Source organism: Macrotis lagotis, chromosome 2 (genome assembly GCF_037893015.1).
Source record: "Macrotis lagotis isolate mMagLag1 chromosome 2, bilby.v1.9.chrom.fasta, whole genome shotgun sequence".
Taxonomy (NCBI): Eukaryota; Metazoa; Chordata; class Mammalia; order Peramelemorphia; family Peramelidae; genus Macrotis; species Macrotis lagotis.
Window position 1 is genome coordinate 128,400,250 of NC_133659.1, and position 18,378 is coordinate 128,418,627.

General features: G+C 39.5%; 1 protein-coding gene across 1 annotated transcript in view; it reads left to right on the plus strand.

Annotated features, from left to right (window-relative positions):
• Nucleotides 1-18,378, plus strand: part of CAPN2 (calpain 2) — an 88,263-nt gene that overhangs the window by 46,353 nt on the left and 23,532 nt on the right. The window contains exons 3-10 of the mRNA XM_074222775.1: nucleotides 2,807-2,925; nucleotides 3,969-4,102; nucleotides 5,066-5,234; nucleotides 6,723-6,806; nucleotides 9,448-9,533; nucleotides 11,321-11,395; nucleotides 12,110-12,270; nucleotides 16,998-17,167. Coding sequence (XP_074078876.1) covers nucleotides 2,807-2,925; nucleotides 3,969-4,102; nucleotides 5,066-5,234; nucleotides 6,723-6,806; nucleotides 9,448-9,533; nucleotides 11,321-11,395; nucleotides 12,110-12,270; nucleotides 16,998-17,167 — 998 coding nt within the window. The remainder of the gene's footprint in view (nucleotides 1-2,806; nucleotides 2,926-3,968; nucleotides 4,103-5,065; nucleotides 5,235-6,722; nucleotides 6,807-9,447; nucleotides 9,534-11,320; nucleotides 11,396-12,109; nucleotides 12,271-16,997; nucleotides 17,168-18,378) is intronic.

An 18,378-nucleotide genomic window follows, 5' to 3' on the forward strand; every position in this document is an offset into this window, starting at 1 on the left:
GTCTGGCTGCATCCCATGTTTCCTTCTTCAGGCTCTCGCTAGCAAGGTCCCTAACAATTCTGGCAACAGGATTAGATGAGAAAACATTTATAAGATCCATGGCAAATAGTAGACACCAGATGACCAGCTCCAAATCCTTTCCAAACCTTACTCCCCGCCCCCCTACACTTCCTTGCTGTCCCAGGGACATTGGCCTCCCAATTTGTCCTTGACCAAAACCCTCCATCTCTTGACCCTGTGACTTTCCAGAGGCAGTCTCTCATGCTTGGAATGTTAGCTAAAAATCTTATCTGAAAACAAGGTTTTTGGGGTCCCCAAGACTGCTGGAGCCTTTCATCTCAGGATGCTTCCCATCCCTATTGAATAGAGGTTGTTCGGACACAGTTGCTAGCATGTTGTTTCCCCCCATTGAACTGGAGGCAGGAACTGGTTTTTCCTTCCTTTGTATCCATGGAAGTTTTGAACAGTGTCTGACCAAGAGTAACCACTTTCTAAATGCTTGACCTGGGATGAGGGTCTGTAACTCTCAGGGGCCATTCTTGGGCCAGGCCTTGGTCCTCTGCAGGCTGAACTGAGAAGGATCCCAAAGAGGCAGATGTCTTCCCCTCCTCTTCCTAGACAAGAGGCTGGCCTGAGAACTGCATACCCAGAGTTGACTTCAGGAAGACAGAGAAGTCTCAGTTGTAAGGGAAGGAAGAATGATTTCAGCTCCAAGGGAAGAAGGCAACTCTTTTTCTGGTGACAAAGAATTAGACATTGAGGGGATGGCCATCATTTGGGGAATAGCTAAATAACTTGTAGCAATTGATTGCAATGGAATACTATTTTCATATAAGAAATGATGAAGGGGATGGTTTAAAAAAGAAAAACTGAGAAACCTCATAGAAATGATGCAAATGAAGTGAGAATATCATACACAATAGCATCAATATTGTAACAACCAGCAATCCTGAAAGATTTAGTTGCTCTGATCAGTAAAATGATCCAAGATAATTGAAAGGATGTGATGAAAAATACTTTCTATCTCCAGAGAGAAAAATGATTAACTCTGAGTACAGAGTGAACATATTTTTTTTACTTTCTTCATTTCTTGCTTTCTATTGTTGTGGTTTTTGGAGTTCTTTTTTTGCAACATGGCTAATATGGAGACATGTTTTGCATAATTTCATATGTATAATTGATATATTTCTTGCCTTCTCAATGGATAAAGAAAGGACAAGAGAATATTAGAATAAAAAAATTTAGTTTTTTAAAAATCATCCTCTTCTGAAAAAGGTCCACACCCTGTAATCTCTTCAAGTTAATTGAAAATACTTCTTAAACTCATTTGAAATTCTCACAATAATGTCTAGAGTCATCTCTGCCTTCAAAATCCTTATCCTTCAAGACTTACCTCAGTTACTTCCTCTTCTATATATCCTTTCTTGATCTACTCCCCCACCAAAAGATTTCTCTTTTCCCAAAAGAATGTTGGTTACTTAAGATCAAAGGCTGCCATTTTTGTCATTTCACCCCTAGTACCTAACACAAAGTAGTGGTAGATGCTTGATGTTTTGTAGTGAATCAAATTTTTCCTCAACTTATTAGTTTGATAGTTTTTCTCCTTGGTAATTTAAGAGAAACCAGGGGTCAATGGAAAGAAAGTTGATTCTGGAATCAGAGGAAGTGACTTCAAATTTGACTTCTAACATTTACTCCCTATGTAATCTAGGGCAAGTCACTGGAACTCCTTGCCTCAATTTTCTCATCTGCAAATGAAAGAGTTGGAAATAATGGTCCATTCCTGCTCATCATTGCTTTACATGATGGCACTACTTTTCTGGTAGGCATTGTCTTCTCCTCAAGAACTTGGAAAATCTCAAAGGCTCATAGATTTACAGCTGGAGGGGACCTTTAAAGTCATCAAGTCCAACTCCCTCATTTTCAGATGAAGAAACTGAGGCTCAGAGGTTGAGTATTTTACCCAATATAGTAAGTATCTGAGGCAGAATTTTAACAGAAGTCTTTCTAACTCCAAGTTTGGTACTCAGTCTACCACTTTCTCTAGAAGATAAACTGAGATCCAGAGGAAAGCAATAGCTTGTTCATGATCACACAGGTATTAAAGAGAAAAAACAGGGATTGATCTGATGTCAGTTTTTCATAGGTGCTTGCTGTCTAGAACTGGAAAGGACCTTAGAGATCATTTAGCTCAGACCCCTTCATTTTAGAGATGAGTAAATTGAGGCCCATGGGGGGTGCAATAACTCACCCAGGATCACAGAGTAACCAAGAGGCAAAGATGGGGGTTCAAATTAATATTCTCAGGGGTGGCTAGGTAGTGCAGAGGATGATAGAGCACCAGTCAGGAGTACCTGAGTTCAAATCCGACCTCAGACACTTGATAATTACCTAGCTGTGTGGCCTTGGGCAAGCCACTTAACCCCATTTGCCTTGCCAAAAAAAACCTTAAATTAATATTTTCTGACTATAGATCTGAATCTTTGCCTTACTGAGAATTCACTTCAGATTCTTTCCTTAGAAGTTTGGCCTGAAATAATGTCAATAAATTCCTTCCCTAGATACCACAAAAAGTATTTTTTTCCCTTAGTAGTCCCTAAAATTATCTAAAACAAATATACTTGAAATAAAAAAGTATTAAAGTATTTCCTTGTCAAATTAAAAAACCTAGGAGCTGAGGCAATGTTACCAGCAGCTCTATGATGAATTTGCCCTGCTGTGTGAGATCCATAAATATTAAATAGTCAGATAACTTGACAGTCCAGAATAATCACACTGACAAGAATTCCTTGGAATTTGTTCACAGGTGACTGCTGGTTGCTGGCAGCTATTGCTTCCCTTACCCTGAATGAAGAAATCTTAGCCAGGGTGGTTCCTAAAAACCAAAGCTTCCAAGAAAACTATGCTGGGATCTTCCATTTTCAGGTAACTTCAGAATTAGTCCCCAGGTTTCTCATCAGTAGGAATGTGCCACCTAAAGGGGAAGGTGGTAAAACAGAATTCATTTTATGTGGTGTTACCAGTCCAGATCCAGAACCCTGATGCTTCTGGAAAGGCTTTTGGGGGTGGGGGCAGGGGGGTATTCATGCTTGGGTTTCATAACACGAGCTGCCCGAGGCCAGTGAAATTCAATGGATACAATACTTGCCTTGAAGAATGAAACTCAAAACTCTCTTAGAATCTAGTCTTGCTTTTGGCACGTGGTGGTGGTGGTGTCCAACTCAAATACAAATGGGGACCACTAAAAGACAGAGATTTAAGAAAGCCTTGTAGGTCATATAATTTCTTAGAAAACCACATACTGACATTATCTGTGTTTTTGTATTTTTACTTATTTTGTTAAATATTTCCCAACATTTATCCTGGTTCCAGGCACTTGGAAATGGTTTTTTTGAAGAATGCCTATTGCTCTAGAGGATTATCTCAGGTTATAAATTGCAATGAGCTGATCTGTATTGGAAGAGGGATTTTCTCTTCCTGGTTCTCCTTATACTAATGCAATTATAAGGCTAGTTTCTATCACTATCATGAGATACACATCTGGTCATCAAATGAATCCCCAGAGTTTCCTATAAAGAGGTGGAAATGACCATAAAAAAGGTGGGAGATGTTTTTACGTGTAATTGGGGAAAAAATAAAATATTATTTAAAAAAAAGATGAGAAATAAAGGAGCTAAAAGGAATCAATTCCTAAATTTAAAAAAAAAAATTTACTGTGAAGTTTTTAGCTTCTCTTCACTTTCTTCCTTTCTGTACAGACCAATGAGGAACTCCTTAAATTAAGATGAAGGTAAAGTGTTTGGGGTGACACAGAACTTCAAGGACAATTCTTCTCTGTGACCCTAGCCCTAGGGTTGTGAGGAAGGATCACAAGGGCCAAGACCCCAAGTACCACTTTCCTGGTTCCAGCCCAGCCATCCTAGCAACTTCTGTGTTTAGGAATAACAAACTACCTCTTGCCTCAACAGTTCTGGCAGTATGGCGAGTGGGTAGATGTGGTGGTGGATGACAGGTTACCCACAAAGAACGATGAGCTGCTCTTTGTCCACTCAGCAGAGGGAAGTGAATTCTGGAGTGCCCTCCTGGAGAAAGCCTATGCCAAGTGAGTAACTCTCCCATTGCTCATGGGCTTGGAAGATCCAAGATGGAAACATGGGTACTGCCAAATTTACTATTGAAATAGAACTTATGACAGCATAGAAAATAACATATTTGTTCATATGTAAGAGGAATCCCCTTTACTACTAAAACACCAGAAAGCACAATAATATTTAGATTTTTCATGATTCTTTTTCAACCAAGGACATCAGAAGACTCCTAGGTTCATTGTTAGGCCAATTCCCTCATTTTGCAGATGAAGAAACTAAGGTGGAGAAAGGTTAATTTACTTGCCCATATAGTAAGTTCCCATAGAGACAGGATTAAAAACCAAATCCTCCAACTCCAAATCCATCTTTCTCCTGTTATCTGGTGAGCATCATTAGTCTCATTTCACAGATATGGAAACTGAGGCAATCTGCCTAAAATCACATAGCATATCAGTGATTAGAAATAGGTCTCCCATTTCTCCACACACAGTTCCACTTCCCATTTCTCTGATCACCAAGAATGGAACCTATCTTTATGAATCAGCTTCTTATTGGGGCAAGTTTGATTTTCACCAAAAAGACCTATTCTTATCACTCACTCACTTTAGCTCTTCCCACTATTTGAGGCATCAGTCTCTAAGTCTTAGAGTAGGTAACAACAATACCTCATGTTTCTATGTCACTTTAAGAGGTCATGATGATATGAGAGTGCTTTTAGGTGGAGTGCTGAATTTGATCCTGGACCAAGAGTCAGGAAGACCTGAGTTCAAAAACAGCCTCACACACTAGCACTTATGTCTCTGGGCTTTTCACTCAATCTCTGACTACCTCAGTTTCCTTATTTATAAAATGAGAATAGTAATAGCACCTCCCTGCCAAGTTAGTTTTGAGATAAAAATGAGACAATATTTGTAAAATGTTTTGCAAATCTTAAAAGCCCTATATGAATATTAATGATCATTATTTCTTTTCTATAGGATCAATGGATGTTATGAAGCTCTCTCAGGAGGGTCTACCACAGAAGGCTTTGAGGACTTCACTGGTGGGATAGCTGAGTGGTATGAGCTGAGGAAAGCCCCAAACAACTTGTTTGCCATCATCCAGCGGGCCCTGCAGAAGGGTTCTCTCCTTGGCTGCTCCATTGATGTGAGTCTACTCCTCCCTTCTTTGATTCTCCTCCATTTAGCTCAGAATGCCCCCCCAACTGAAGTCAGTGTTACTGGTGCTTAGGAGAACCCCTTCTCATCTTCTATCCTTCTCCCTCAGTGAAATCCTTCTCTCTCCTCTCTTGGAAGACCCCCCTCCCCCAGTTTACCAAGTACACTTCAGGTATTCTTTAGGCATTATTGATCTCTACTGGCTTCTAAGGTCTGACTTCTATATAGCTAAGGAGGAAACAGTTTCTCTCATTCTTCCCAATCTCTTTAGATATTTTTAATCTCCCCTAAATTTTTCTAAGACCCATACATCCCTAGTTCATGTGCTGTCTCTGAAATTCATATATGACCAGATCAAGCCTAAAGTGATCACCCTCCTAGGGACCAAGTCTCCCTTTGCCCCGTGGAGGAAAAAAAAAAATCCCAGAGTGTTTAAAATCTGATGTTAGCAGAGCCTTTGGGTCAGCAAAATCATCAATTCATGCACCTTCTGTCCCTTGCAGCAGACATCTATTCCCAAGCAGGCTCCAGACCTAATGGACCTGCAGGGAGATTTCAGAAAGCACAAAATGTTTATTTCCTGAGCTGCAGCAACTGCTGCCAAAAACTTCATTAGGGAACAAGGTGCAGGATGTCCTGAGCAGTGGCTCATGAGGAAAAGAGTGACTTCTGCAGCAATGCCTGAGGCCCAAATCAAAGTGGGTGACAGAACCATAGTCACAATTTATAGTGATCAGTCACAGGAAAATGACCATCTCTTCTGTGGCCCTAGAGATCTCTTTAACAATCCTGTAGTTCAAGGGTTCAAAAAGGACAATCTGGCTAACTATTCTTTTTCTAAAGAAAAAAATAACAAACCCTAACCCCCTATAGAAGATAGGAGAATGGTTCTGCAATAGATGAGATGATAGAGATCCATAACTCTGTGATTCCAAGTAAATTATTGAGTCAACCAAAGTACAGATGTAGGTTTGTGAACATTAATATTATATATACAATTTTATATAATAATAGTAACTCATGGGAGACCTAGAAGACTCTCTAGGACCACTCTTGGCCTTCAGATCAAACTTGAAGGACTTCTGCTCTAAAACACAAGACCTGCCTATCACTCTAAGTTAGGCTAGAGCAGACCCTGGTACAAATCACAATATGTTCAACAAACAAGCCTTTCCTGTGCCCTCTCTCTCCCGCTCCCTGTAGATGCCCATAATCCTATGCTCTCTTCCACTGTAGAGTCCTGCTCTCAGTAAAGGAGCTGGTGTAGTCATTTTCACCTTAGTATGAATAATGGATCAGTCGCTATATTAACTCTTCACTGGTTATTTGCAGGTTTTTGTGAAACTTTGGGGCAAAGGGTGGCAGGTAGGGAAGGCTTTCCTAATGTCCTAAAAACCACAGTGCTAGACAGTCATCTATTTTGCTTCCACAGGAGGTCCTGACAGGCTTAACCATTAACCCTCCCTTGCCTTTCCAGATCACAAGTGCTGCAGATTCAGAAGCAGTGACTTTCCAGAAACTGGTGAAAGGACATGCATACTCAGTCACTGGAGCAGAAGAGGTAACGCACTGGGGGAGAGGGGTTGCCCCAGAATAGAGAGAACAGTGATTTGTTTTGGGTTTTGGTTCTTTGTTTACTGGGGAGGATTTTTAAGGGAGAGAGACATTCACTAACATCAAACTTAAAACTACACTTTAGTCTGGGATAGCACAGGGTGTGGCCCGAGTCAGACAGAAGTCAGATTTTAGTACTGATTTCACTTCTAAAAAAGGGCTGCCCCGTATAATTTCCTGGCGCTCAAACATGAATCACACTCTCCTAACCTGAGTCATGCCAGTCTCTTAAGTGTGGTGTACTTTGCCCTCTGGTGGGCTCATTTTCTCATTACAAGGATGATTTTTTAAAAATTGCAAGCTTTATCCCTCCTGGAACATAATTTCAGTGAAACTTCATTCAACAACCTGGAGGGTTGGGAGGGCAGGTTATTTATTACCTTCAACTCATTGGTGAGAAAACTGAGTCTAGTGAGCTTGTTTGGTTCACAGTCCCACATTATCAGTAGTGACAGAGCTTAGATTTGAGCCTATGATTTTTGACCTCTGGTTCATTGCTTTTTTTTATTTTAATATTTCTCTTTTTTATCATGAACTTAACAATGATCAGCAAACAAATACTCTAGCATGTAAAGAAGAATCATAAAAAGGAGATAGTATATAATACTATGAATGTATGTCTTAGCATATTTTTAAAGAGATATCTTAAATTTAACAGAGTAATAACAAAACTGCCTTTATTATCTGTATCCCCTTCTGTACTTTCTTCTCTCATGTTTTGATTTTTCTGTTTTTCATTAACATTACTTTCTTCTTTTTTTGCATCTTTATCACTACACTCTCCTCTCCCTCCATAAAAGCCTTCCCTTGTCATAAACAAATATAGTAAGAAAAATGACCAAGTTAATACATTGGTAATTGACTATATATCCATAACATCACCTCTCACCAAAATGGGATAAAGAAGCTTTATAATTGGTTCCTTAAACTTGTGATTGGTCATTGTATTAATCAGCTTGCTGAAGTCCTTCAGTGGTGGTTATTATGTAAATTTTTCTCCTGGTTCTATTCTTCAGTCTGAATTAGTTTATACAATTCTTTCTATGATTCTCTGAATCCCTCATAGTTAGCATTTCTCAAAATACTATTCCTCTGCATTCACATACCACTAAATGTTCAGCCATTCTGTAATTGTTGGGCACCTGTTCTTTGCAACAGTAATAACAAAGTTACTATATATACATATATATGCATCTACATATATTTATTAAATATGGATCCTTTTCCTACCTTTGACATTTTTGAAGTATATGCCCCTTGTAATATTGCTAGATCAAAGGGTATACACAGTTAAGTGACTCCTGTGTATCCAGTATTTTTTCACAATTTCAGAACTCAGAAGGTTCATGACAAAGAAATATATCTCATTCATTATTACCAATTAAGCCAAAACTTTATCATGAGTCAGGGAGCCAAAGTGTCAGAGCTAGGAATTGAACTGGTGTGTTTGTACTTTCAGTCCCTCAATAGATGAAGGAGATAAAAATTCAGTGATCATACCTTCCCCTGGGGCCACCTAGGTAGAGTAGTGGATAGAGCACCAGGCCTAGAGTTAAGAAGACCTGAGTTCAAATGTGACTCTGTAGTTGTATAACCCTGGACAAGTCACATAACTCAGTTTGCCTCAGTTTTCTCATAAGTTAAAATAAGCTGGAGAAGGAAATGGCAAATACGCTAACATCTTTGCCTAGAAAACTCCAAATGGGGTCATGGAGAGTCAGACACAGTTGAAATGACTGAACAGTGACTACAAAAACCCACTCTCTGAGGATACTAACAACCTGCAGGCATTTTGTGGGTACTTGCTTCAGTAGCACCCTGCTGATCATTCAGAAATCTGATCAATGCAATGACCAATCACAAGTTTAAGGAACCAATTATAAAGCTTCTTTACCCCATTTTGGTGAGAAATGATGTTATGGATATATAGTCAACTACCAATGTATTCACTTGGTCATTTTTCTTACTATATTTGTTTATGACAAGGGAAGGCTTTTATGGAGGGAGTAAGGAGAAGTTATGATAGAGGACATGAGCCCCTGCTCTGATATTTCTTACCTATATGACCCTAGGCAAGTTACTTAACCCCTCTGTTTCTCAGTTTCTTCATCTAGAAAATAGAAATAATAATATTCATCCCACCTCTCTTAAAAGGGTTGTAGAGGGGACAGCTAGGTGGTACAGTGGATAGAGTACTGATCCTGGAGTCAGGAGGACCTGAGTTCAAAATCGGCCTCAGACACTTAATAATTGTCCAGCTGTGTGACCTTGAACAAGTCACTTAACCCCATTGCCTTAAATAAAATATTTTTTTTAAAAAAAGGGTTATAGAAAGAAAAATGCTTTGTAAATCTTAAATCACCATGTAAACATGAGAAATTATTTGTGGCCAATGCCAATTTTTTTCTCTAAGTTTTGCTGTGATTCTGTCCCTGTACCCAGAGAGTTGTTGGAAAGAAAAAAGGGAGGAGGTAAATTCCAAAGAGTTTGACAGTCTTCTCTGAAGGAGCAGTGAAAGAGGAAAACTTTGAACCTTTGTGACACTAGGCTTACTTCTCCATCTAACTTTCTCTATCTAACTTGTTCAGGTGGAGTTTAGAGGAAGCCTGCAGAAACTGATTCGCATCCGAAACCCCTGGGGAGAAGTCGAATGGACTGGAAAGTGGAGTGACAAGTGAGTTTGTGCTAAAACTTAAAACTGGAGGGGTGAGGATAAAGAACATCAGAACACAGTTTGCCTGGGAATACACCAGCAGGATATCCACATTGCATCTTTTGAACTGTGATAAAATGAACTAAAGAATGAGGCAGCCTCTGAAAAGATTTACAGAATAGGAATATTCTATCTCTGGGCATCAGCCAGGTGGCATCATATTGCACACAGGCCTGGAGTCAGGAAGACCTGAGTCTAAATCCAACTTCAGACACTTACTCTCTGTGTGATCCTGAGCAAGTCACTTAACCTCTGTTTGCCTTAGTTTCCTTTTCTGTTAATAGGAGTCATCAAAGCACTTGCTTCCCAGGATTGTTGTAAGATCAAATAAGATAATAATTATAAGTCCCTTAACATGATGCCTGACCTATAAGTGCTATATAAATGTTATATAGTAACACGATTAATATAAATAATAATAGGAAGAGGACAAACTCAAACTCATCATTCTGTTAGGCACCAAGAAACTGAAACCTATACTTGACTCAAAACTACAACTGAGTATGCTTGCTCTGTTCTGAAGATATTAACTTTTTGTCTGAAACTGGGGCAGCTGGCCCTTTGGTGGACATCTGCTAGGGGTTCTTTTTTGTTCAAGGCTCTTTTGCAATGAAAATCAGTTTTAGCTTCTCCGGAATTCCTACATTCTCTTCATTCTCCACTTTCTCCTCCTCAATTATTTACCCCTTCCCTCCAACCCAACTATTAAAATTCCATTTCCATTCCCTTGGCCCCAGAGCTACTCTCCCTCCATGACTAATGCAAATCAATTCAGGGACCTTTACCTGGAAGGCTTGCTGGCAGGGACTGCAGACTTGCTGGGGCCAGTTCCAACTCCAGCACATTGTTAAATTTTCATTGTGTGAGCATTTAAATTTGGGCAATCAAAAAATTCTATCAATTAGGACTTGATTTATTGTTATGGGGATGATCTAGACTTTAGAAAGTAAAGGATAAAACATTAATAATGCAGATTTAGCTTAAAAATGTGTCCTGCACTTTCTTTGGACACCTGGTTGTTAACATTACGGCCTACTTCCAGGTCAGTTACAGAGAATGAACTTAAATAAAATTCCTCTATAAGATTTTCTCCCTCCTCCCCAAAAAGAGTTGGCACATGCTTCAGAATTGTTTCTATCATGAAAGTTACCTGATAGCTTGGAGCCTTGAGAAGTATATGGAGAGACCAAAGTATTTGGGGATTTTTTTAATTTTAGGAAGGAAGGGCAAAAGGAAAAAAGAAGGAAAAAAGAAGGAAGAGAGGAAAGAAAAGCAGGTCATCCCCAGAAAGGATAGAATTTTTTTTAATTGAATAAATGGTTTTCTAATATTTTTTCAGTTCCAATACACTGATTAATAAAGAAAAATTTCACCTTCATGTAATAGAAATTCATGATAAACAGAACAGTGATGGTTTTTTCACCTATTTATGCTGAGGTCTTCTTTGAATTTGAAACTCAGGTCATAGTCTATCCCACCTATCTCACCCTTGTCTCCAAGACCTCTGGTGGCTGCTATTCATGGTCCTGATTGGTGATTTTTAGATTTCCCTTCCAACCACTATCCTCCTTCCTCTCCTCTGGTCTGTGTTTTATTTCTTACCCTTTGATATCTTCAGACTTATTCAGAGTTAAGAGTGGATATCACACTTTCTTGCTTTTGGAAATCTTGAAACAAATTTGCTCCCTCTGTGCCCCCCACCACCATCAACAGCAACTGATAGCACTTTGATCCACTTTATTTTTCAGCTGCCCTAACTGGAACAGCATAGACCCTGATGAGAGGGAGAGACTAACCAGACGATTTGAAGATGGAGAATTCTGGTGAGCTTACTTGGGGCTTCAAGGAGAATTGTACACTTTTCTAATTTGTTTGACTGTATAATTATTTAGGACAAAGCACAGTTCAGCAGCAATAGTATTGACTGAGGGCTTTGAACTCATGGGTGGTATTTTCATCCCCACAAATACTTCACTGCATAGCCCTGTACAAGAAAATATCTTACTCCCTATCTGATTGTTAAATTGGAGTAAGAGTATTTTGCAGAGAACAAGCAAAGGAACTACTTTTCAGAACTCAACAGAATACAGAATAACCAAAAGCTCTTCGAGATGGTGGGCAAGTTCCACAATGACAATGCCCACCATCTCTAAGAGCTTTTGGTTCCTCAGTAAAGATTGAGTGGGCCTCCCTCTGTTAGGTCCTAGAAGCATCTGCAAGATATGGAGCTGAAATGGTAGTATATACCTTGGATATATTGGATAGAAACCAGAAAGCCAGGAACTCCAGATTGAAATCCTACCTAGATACATATTCACTAAACCTCTGAGTCTGTTTCCTCATCTATTAAATAAGGGAACCACTATCTGTAGTGCCAATGCCACAGAATTATGAGTTATGAGTCTCAAATGAGATGATGTTTGTAAAGCACTTTGAAAGTTTTTAAATGTCAATTGTTATTCTAAGGCCATGCTGGGAGATTTAAAGGTCTGAGGTATTTTCTCTCCTCATACTGAACAAACCTGTTTCTCCTGTAGGATGTCTTTTGAAGACTTCTTAAGACAGTATTCCCGTCTGGAGATCTGTAATCTAACCCCAGATACACTAACCAGTGATACCTACAAGAAGTGGAGGCTCACCAAGATGGATGGGACCTGGAGGCGGGGTTCTACTGCAGGGGGCTGCAGGAACTACCCAAGTAAGAGAAAAATTTAGAACTCAAACCAGACACAGGGAGATCTGGCTTCCACTTTGAGAGCACTCAAGGCACAGTTACTCCAACCTCCAGATAGCTCTCACCTTCTGCCAACTTTGAAGAGAGCATGAAAAAAAAACCCTAAAAAGCAGAGGTAGGAGAGTAGGGCACTGATATATTACAATTTTCCTCATCTATAAAACGAATGCTACTTACTTTACAGATTTATTGTTAGGGGAGCATTTTATAAACAATCCAAAGTTATCAAAATGTTAATAAGTTCTCACTATCAATGTTGTGAGGTGGGCCCTCCTTGCACTGTTTCCAAAAGAAATGTCAAGAGGAGAGACAGAAGAACAGGGCAAAGGGACACAAAAGAAAAAAAAGAAATCACATCCTTTAGCATCTCATCTCAATACCAACTAGTTGTCTTCACCTTGATTCATTCCAAAGACATTTACTGATTTTTTTAAAATTTCTTTTTAATTATTTATTTTTTGAATTAGATGTAAAGATAATTTTCAATGTTCATTTTTGTAAAGCTTTCTCCTTCTCACCCTTTCCTCCCCCCCACTTTAGAATAGCAAGTAATCTGATATACATAATACATATACAATCATGTTACACATATTTCCATATTAGTCACACTATGAAAGAAGAATAAGAACAAAAAAGGAAAAACCACAAGAAGGAAAAAAGCAAAAAAAAAAAATTTTAAAAGGCGAAAATAGTATGCTTTGATTTGCATTCAGATTCCATAGTTCTTTCTCTGGATGTGGATGGTATTTTCCATCACTGCACTGCTGAGAAGATTTAAGTCTATCATAGTTGATCATCACACTCGTATTTATTCTATTCTCTCTCTCTCTCCCTTCATCCTGTCCCTGTCCAAAAGTGTGTTGTATCTGAGAACCCTCTCCCACAGTCTTCTCTCTCTTCTATCACCTCTTCCCCACCTTCCCTTCCCTTATTCCCCCTTATCCCATCCCTTTCTTTTCATTTTTCTCTAGGGTAAGATAGATTTCTATACCCTATTAAGTGTGTGTGTGTTATTTCCTCTCTGAGCCATTTCTGATGAGAATGAAAGTCATTCATCCCCCCCTTGCCTTCCCCTATTCCACTCCATTGAAAAAGCTTTTTCTTGACTCTTAGGTGAAATATCTTAGCTCCTTTTTCCTCTCCTTTCTCTTCCTCCCAGTACTTCCCTTTGTCACCTATTGACTCCATCTTTTTACTGTCTTATACCCTTATATTCCTGTACCATCTATATATGTTCCTTCTAAAAGCTCTTATAAATGAGCAAGTTCATATGAGTTTTCAATATCTTCTTCCCATGCAGGAATGCAAACAGTTCAATATCATTAAGTTCCTTATAGTTAGTCCTTCTTGTCCACCCCCTCTATGATTCACCAGAGTCCTGCACTTGGAGATCAAACTTTCTGTTCAGCTCTGGTTGTTTGAATAGGAAAGTTTGAAGGTCCCCTGTTTCATTGAAAGTCCATCTTTTCCCCTGAAAGACAATGTTCAGTTTTGCTGGGTATTCATTTCCATATTTAAAGATAAAAAATGGTTCTAGACAATGCCAAGGAACAGGTTACCCTCATCATCCTGGCTGGATTGTTTTTTATACACTCAAACCTCCCTTTGTAAAATCTTTTCTTTGATAAGCTTGTTGTTTTCAGATGTTCCGGTCATGTCCAGATTCATGTAATTCCATTTGGGATTATCTTGGCTAAGATGCTGGGGTGGCTTACCATTTCCTTCTCCAATTCATTTTATAGATGAGGAAACTGAGGCAAACAGGATTAAGTGATTTGCCTAGGGTCATACAGCTAGTAAGCATCTGAAGATGGATTTGAATTCAGGTCTTTATGATTTCAGAACCCTGTACTCTGTCTGCAATGCCAACTTAAAAATATAGCAGTACTTTATTTTTGCTCCTTCCTCAAATCACACTATATGATAATTTCCTAGCCTAAAAAAATCATTCTATTATCTAGGCACCCTAAAGAAATTAAAACTGAAGTATCATACCATAGTCCACATAACAGAAATTGTGGCCCATGTACATTATGCATCTTAGCCAAGGTCATATCCCTAGTTAAGGACAAAGTTGGTGTTATAATCCAGATCTCCTGATTCCTGATGCAAATTAATTTCTACTATATTAATACTATATTTACATCCCTGCCATTTACATCCCCTTAATAAAAATGAGTTTCAAATCAATTTGATTTAGTTAAATAATTTAATAAGTGCCTTCCCCCCACAATTTGCTTTGTTTTTAGTTTGTGTATACTTGTATGTGTTCATATTGTTTCCCCCATAGAAGGTAAGTTCCCTGAAGGCAAGGGCTATGGTTCTTGTTTGTGTTTGTTTTTTGATCTTTGTATCCTTAGAGACTTCAATAGTTATTGGCACATGGGAATAGGGAAAGGGTATCAACCTTTTGGGGAAGCTAAGTGGTGCAGAGGAGAAGAGTACTAATCCTGTAATCAGGAGGACCTGAGTTCAAATCTGTATTCAGACACTTAATAGCTGTATGTATATGTCATAGACATTTACAAGCTGTGTGATCTTGGGCAAGTCACTTAACTCCCATTGCCTCACATCTTGAGCCATCTTCAGTCATCCTGATCCATATCTGGTCACTGGACCCAGATGACTCTGGAGGAGAAAGTGAGGCTGCTGACCTAGCATGATGCCTCTCACTCAAATCTAGTTCACTTGCTTGTCCTGGCATCAGTCCACCTGAAGTTATGGTCTTCAAGAACGTAGGACAAACAGCAATAAAACAATAACAGTACCTGTCACTTCACTGATATAGTGGACTACAGGATAAGAAACTCCAACCAAGGCAAATCAGTACCTTCTCTTCAAACTTGTAGTTTTTTAAAAAGTGCTTAGAGCACTGAGAGGTTAAGGGAATTGTCCTAGGTCACAAAGCCTAGGTCTTCCCTATAGCCCTCACCATACTCCCTCTTCGTCTCATATTTTGTAAATACTTAATAAATACTTGTTAGTTTGTAGATTGGTATGAAAGGGCAGAACTGCACACCAAGGATAGAAAGACAGAAATGAAAATGCCTGTCCTCAAGTAGCTTATCATCTACTTTGGGGAAGGAGATATAATACAAGATAATTGGAGAAGGAAATAAGCACTAACTGGGCAGCTAGGGATGAGGGATAAGTGAGGAATAGGGAAGGCTTTGTATTTCCAGGTGGTATCTAAGATGAAGCTTGAAAAAATGATAAGGATCTCAAGAGATGGAAAGGAGGAAGGACTGTTATCTGGGAGTTAGTCTCTTCACAAAGGAGGAAGTTGTTGCTATGTTCAGTTGTTTTTAGTCGTGTCTGACTTTTCATGTCCATATTTATGGTTTTCTTGACAAAGATACTGGAGTGGTTTGCCATTTTCTTTTCCAACTCATTTTATAAATGAGAAATCTGAGGCAGAGTTAAGTGACTTTGCCCAGGGTCTCATTGCTAAGTATCTAAGGTCAAATTGGAACTCAGGTCTTCCTGACTCCAGGCCCAATCCTCTTTCCACTTTTCCTCCTAGGGTCATGTCAATTTTGAGAAAGATGATGCTAGTTTCACTTAGAAAAATTGAACATAGAGTTCATGAAAAGTTGATGAAAATATGAAATTAGGGTCAAAATATCCTAAATCTGAATAGCAGATGGTTTTTAGTACTGGACTGAGGAACTTATAATTTGTCCTAAAGGTCTGGTTTGGTTTGGTTTCTGAGCAGAAGAGCAACATGGTTAGTTCTATACTTTAGGGGGTTCTATAGTTCTATACTTGTGCAGGGGTGATTGGGGAGTTGGGAGGGGATAGGATAGCAGAGGATACCTTCAGAAAGTCCTCTTTGGTTCCTGCCTTGAAGATCATTGGCAGGTCACCAGTCAAAAGAAAGTAACCCCCAAGTTTTTCTATGGCCAGATCAGTTTTTTCCTAACTCCATTCTGTTCAAAGTCAGAGAGAATAAAGAGAGAAAACCACCAGGGGGCACAACAGTCCAGAGTTTAGCAAGGGAAAGGCTTCATTTCAAGACAGTCCTCTCTCCCTTCCAGAGCAAAAAAAAAAAAAAAAAAGAAGAAGAAGAAGAAAATACTCCAAACAACTCAGTAAATTTGGGACAAAAGAAGAAAAAATATATGGAATAGTTTTTGATTTAGGACTATTTTAGATGAGTGTATAGACCATTTTCTCCACACTGCTACTGCTCACCCAAATTAAGGTTGCAAATTAGTAGATATTTTCTGTTAATTTCTTTCAATTCCCCAAATCCTCCTTCTTTACTCCCTCTGCCTTCCATGACTACCCCCAAACCTAAACACAACAGGTAGACCTTTCTCCTTCCTACTAGTTTTTCTTATCTATACAACTGTGAATGAATGAAAATCATTTTTTTAAGAACTTTCCAGGGTGCCAATTATGGTGCTGAGTGTTGGGGATAGAAATAGAAAAGACAAAACAGTCCTTGCCCTGAATAGGCACTCCCATTCTAATTGGGGTGAGGGGGGCAGCACACATAAAAGAAAGTGCACCGACAAGGACCCAAGGGTCTTTTGGGTGGAGTAATTGGTTAGATGACAGGGCCCTCTCACTTCTGGCCACAAGTTAGCCAGTGTCTCCTGCTCTTATGCACTAGGCGTGGATCTTCTGGAAAGGGTCCCCTGTGCTCCGAGGTGAGTGATAACCATTGACCTTCTGTGTAATGGCAGACACTTTCTGGATGAACCCTCAATACTTGATTAAGCTGGAGGAAGAGGATGAAGATTCTGATGGCTCTGAGCCAGGATGCACCTTCCTGGTGGGTCTCATCCAGAAACACCGGAGACGCCAAAGGAAAATGGGAGAAGATATGCACACAATCGGCTTTGGGATCTATGAGGTGAGGAATCAAACCTGGAAGTTTCCTCCCTCCCTTTCTTCTTTCACTCATTACCCAAGCCCCCTACTTTTTTGCAAGGTCAACCCCAAGCATTGGGAACAACGAACAAGGACTGTTGCTAGGAAATGGCAAACGTACAGGCCAGAGCTAGACTGGACTCTTTTTTTTCCTAGAATGACCTCATACATGGAAGCCCTAGCAGTTGACTAAGGTTCACCAGAGGACCAAAGGAAGCTCTGATGAGAGTCTCCAGTTCCACTTCTATGAGGGTTTAATAGCCAGGCTTCAGAAGACATCCCCTTATTTCTTGTCTTTGTCGATTTGGGATGAAAAGAATTCCAGAGAGATCTGAGCTGGGGACGGAGTGTCCTGGGGCCACCTCTAAGAATAATGAGAAAACAGGAGCAGAGCCAGTGGAAACCATGTGGATGGCTAGTTAGAGCCCAGTTGCCAAGGAGGTGGAGACTGGAAGGAAAGGGGGAAACAATTGGGTGATTATACTCCCACCAGAATTGCACAGCTCTGAACATTTTTTCCCAGGACATGCCCTTGTATATATTTCAGCCCTGTTCCTTTTTTAAAAACAAAGCCTGTAACAGGCAAAACAACATAGCTTCATCATCTTGTCTGCCTTTGCTCTAAGGATTGTACCTTCCTTTAAGAGGTTAACAAGGAATTTTGAAATTGCTGGGCTGGAAACAGGAATGGGGCAATGAGAACTAGCCTAGTCACTTCTCCCCCTCCCTTCCTCCCATGTCTCAAGGCAGTATTGAAGTGGAACAACAGGGGACCAGAGTGCTTTTAGTGAAATTGAGTCTGTCTGGGTGATGCTGATAACTTAGAGGTGTAATGTATTATGTTGTTCCTGTTACTCAAAAAACAATACTGTGAGGTAGTGAAGAATCATCATTCCTGCATTTACATATTAGGTCTAGATAGGCCAAATTATTTGCCTAAGGTCACAGAGCAAGTAAGGAGAGTATTCATTCTTTGCAGACCTTCAAGTTAAAAAAAATAAAACATTTGCTCTTATTACTGGACCAGAGCTTTTCTGACTACACCATCCTACCTCAGACAAGATGCCAAGAGGCTGTATTGTCTGCTTCCCTTGCTACTGGCAGTCTAGAAAGGTCAAATTATTTAACTAGGATCTTAGAACAAGTAAGGAGAATCTTCATCCTTTGAAGACCTTCAAGTTAAAAAAAAAAAGT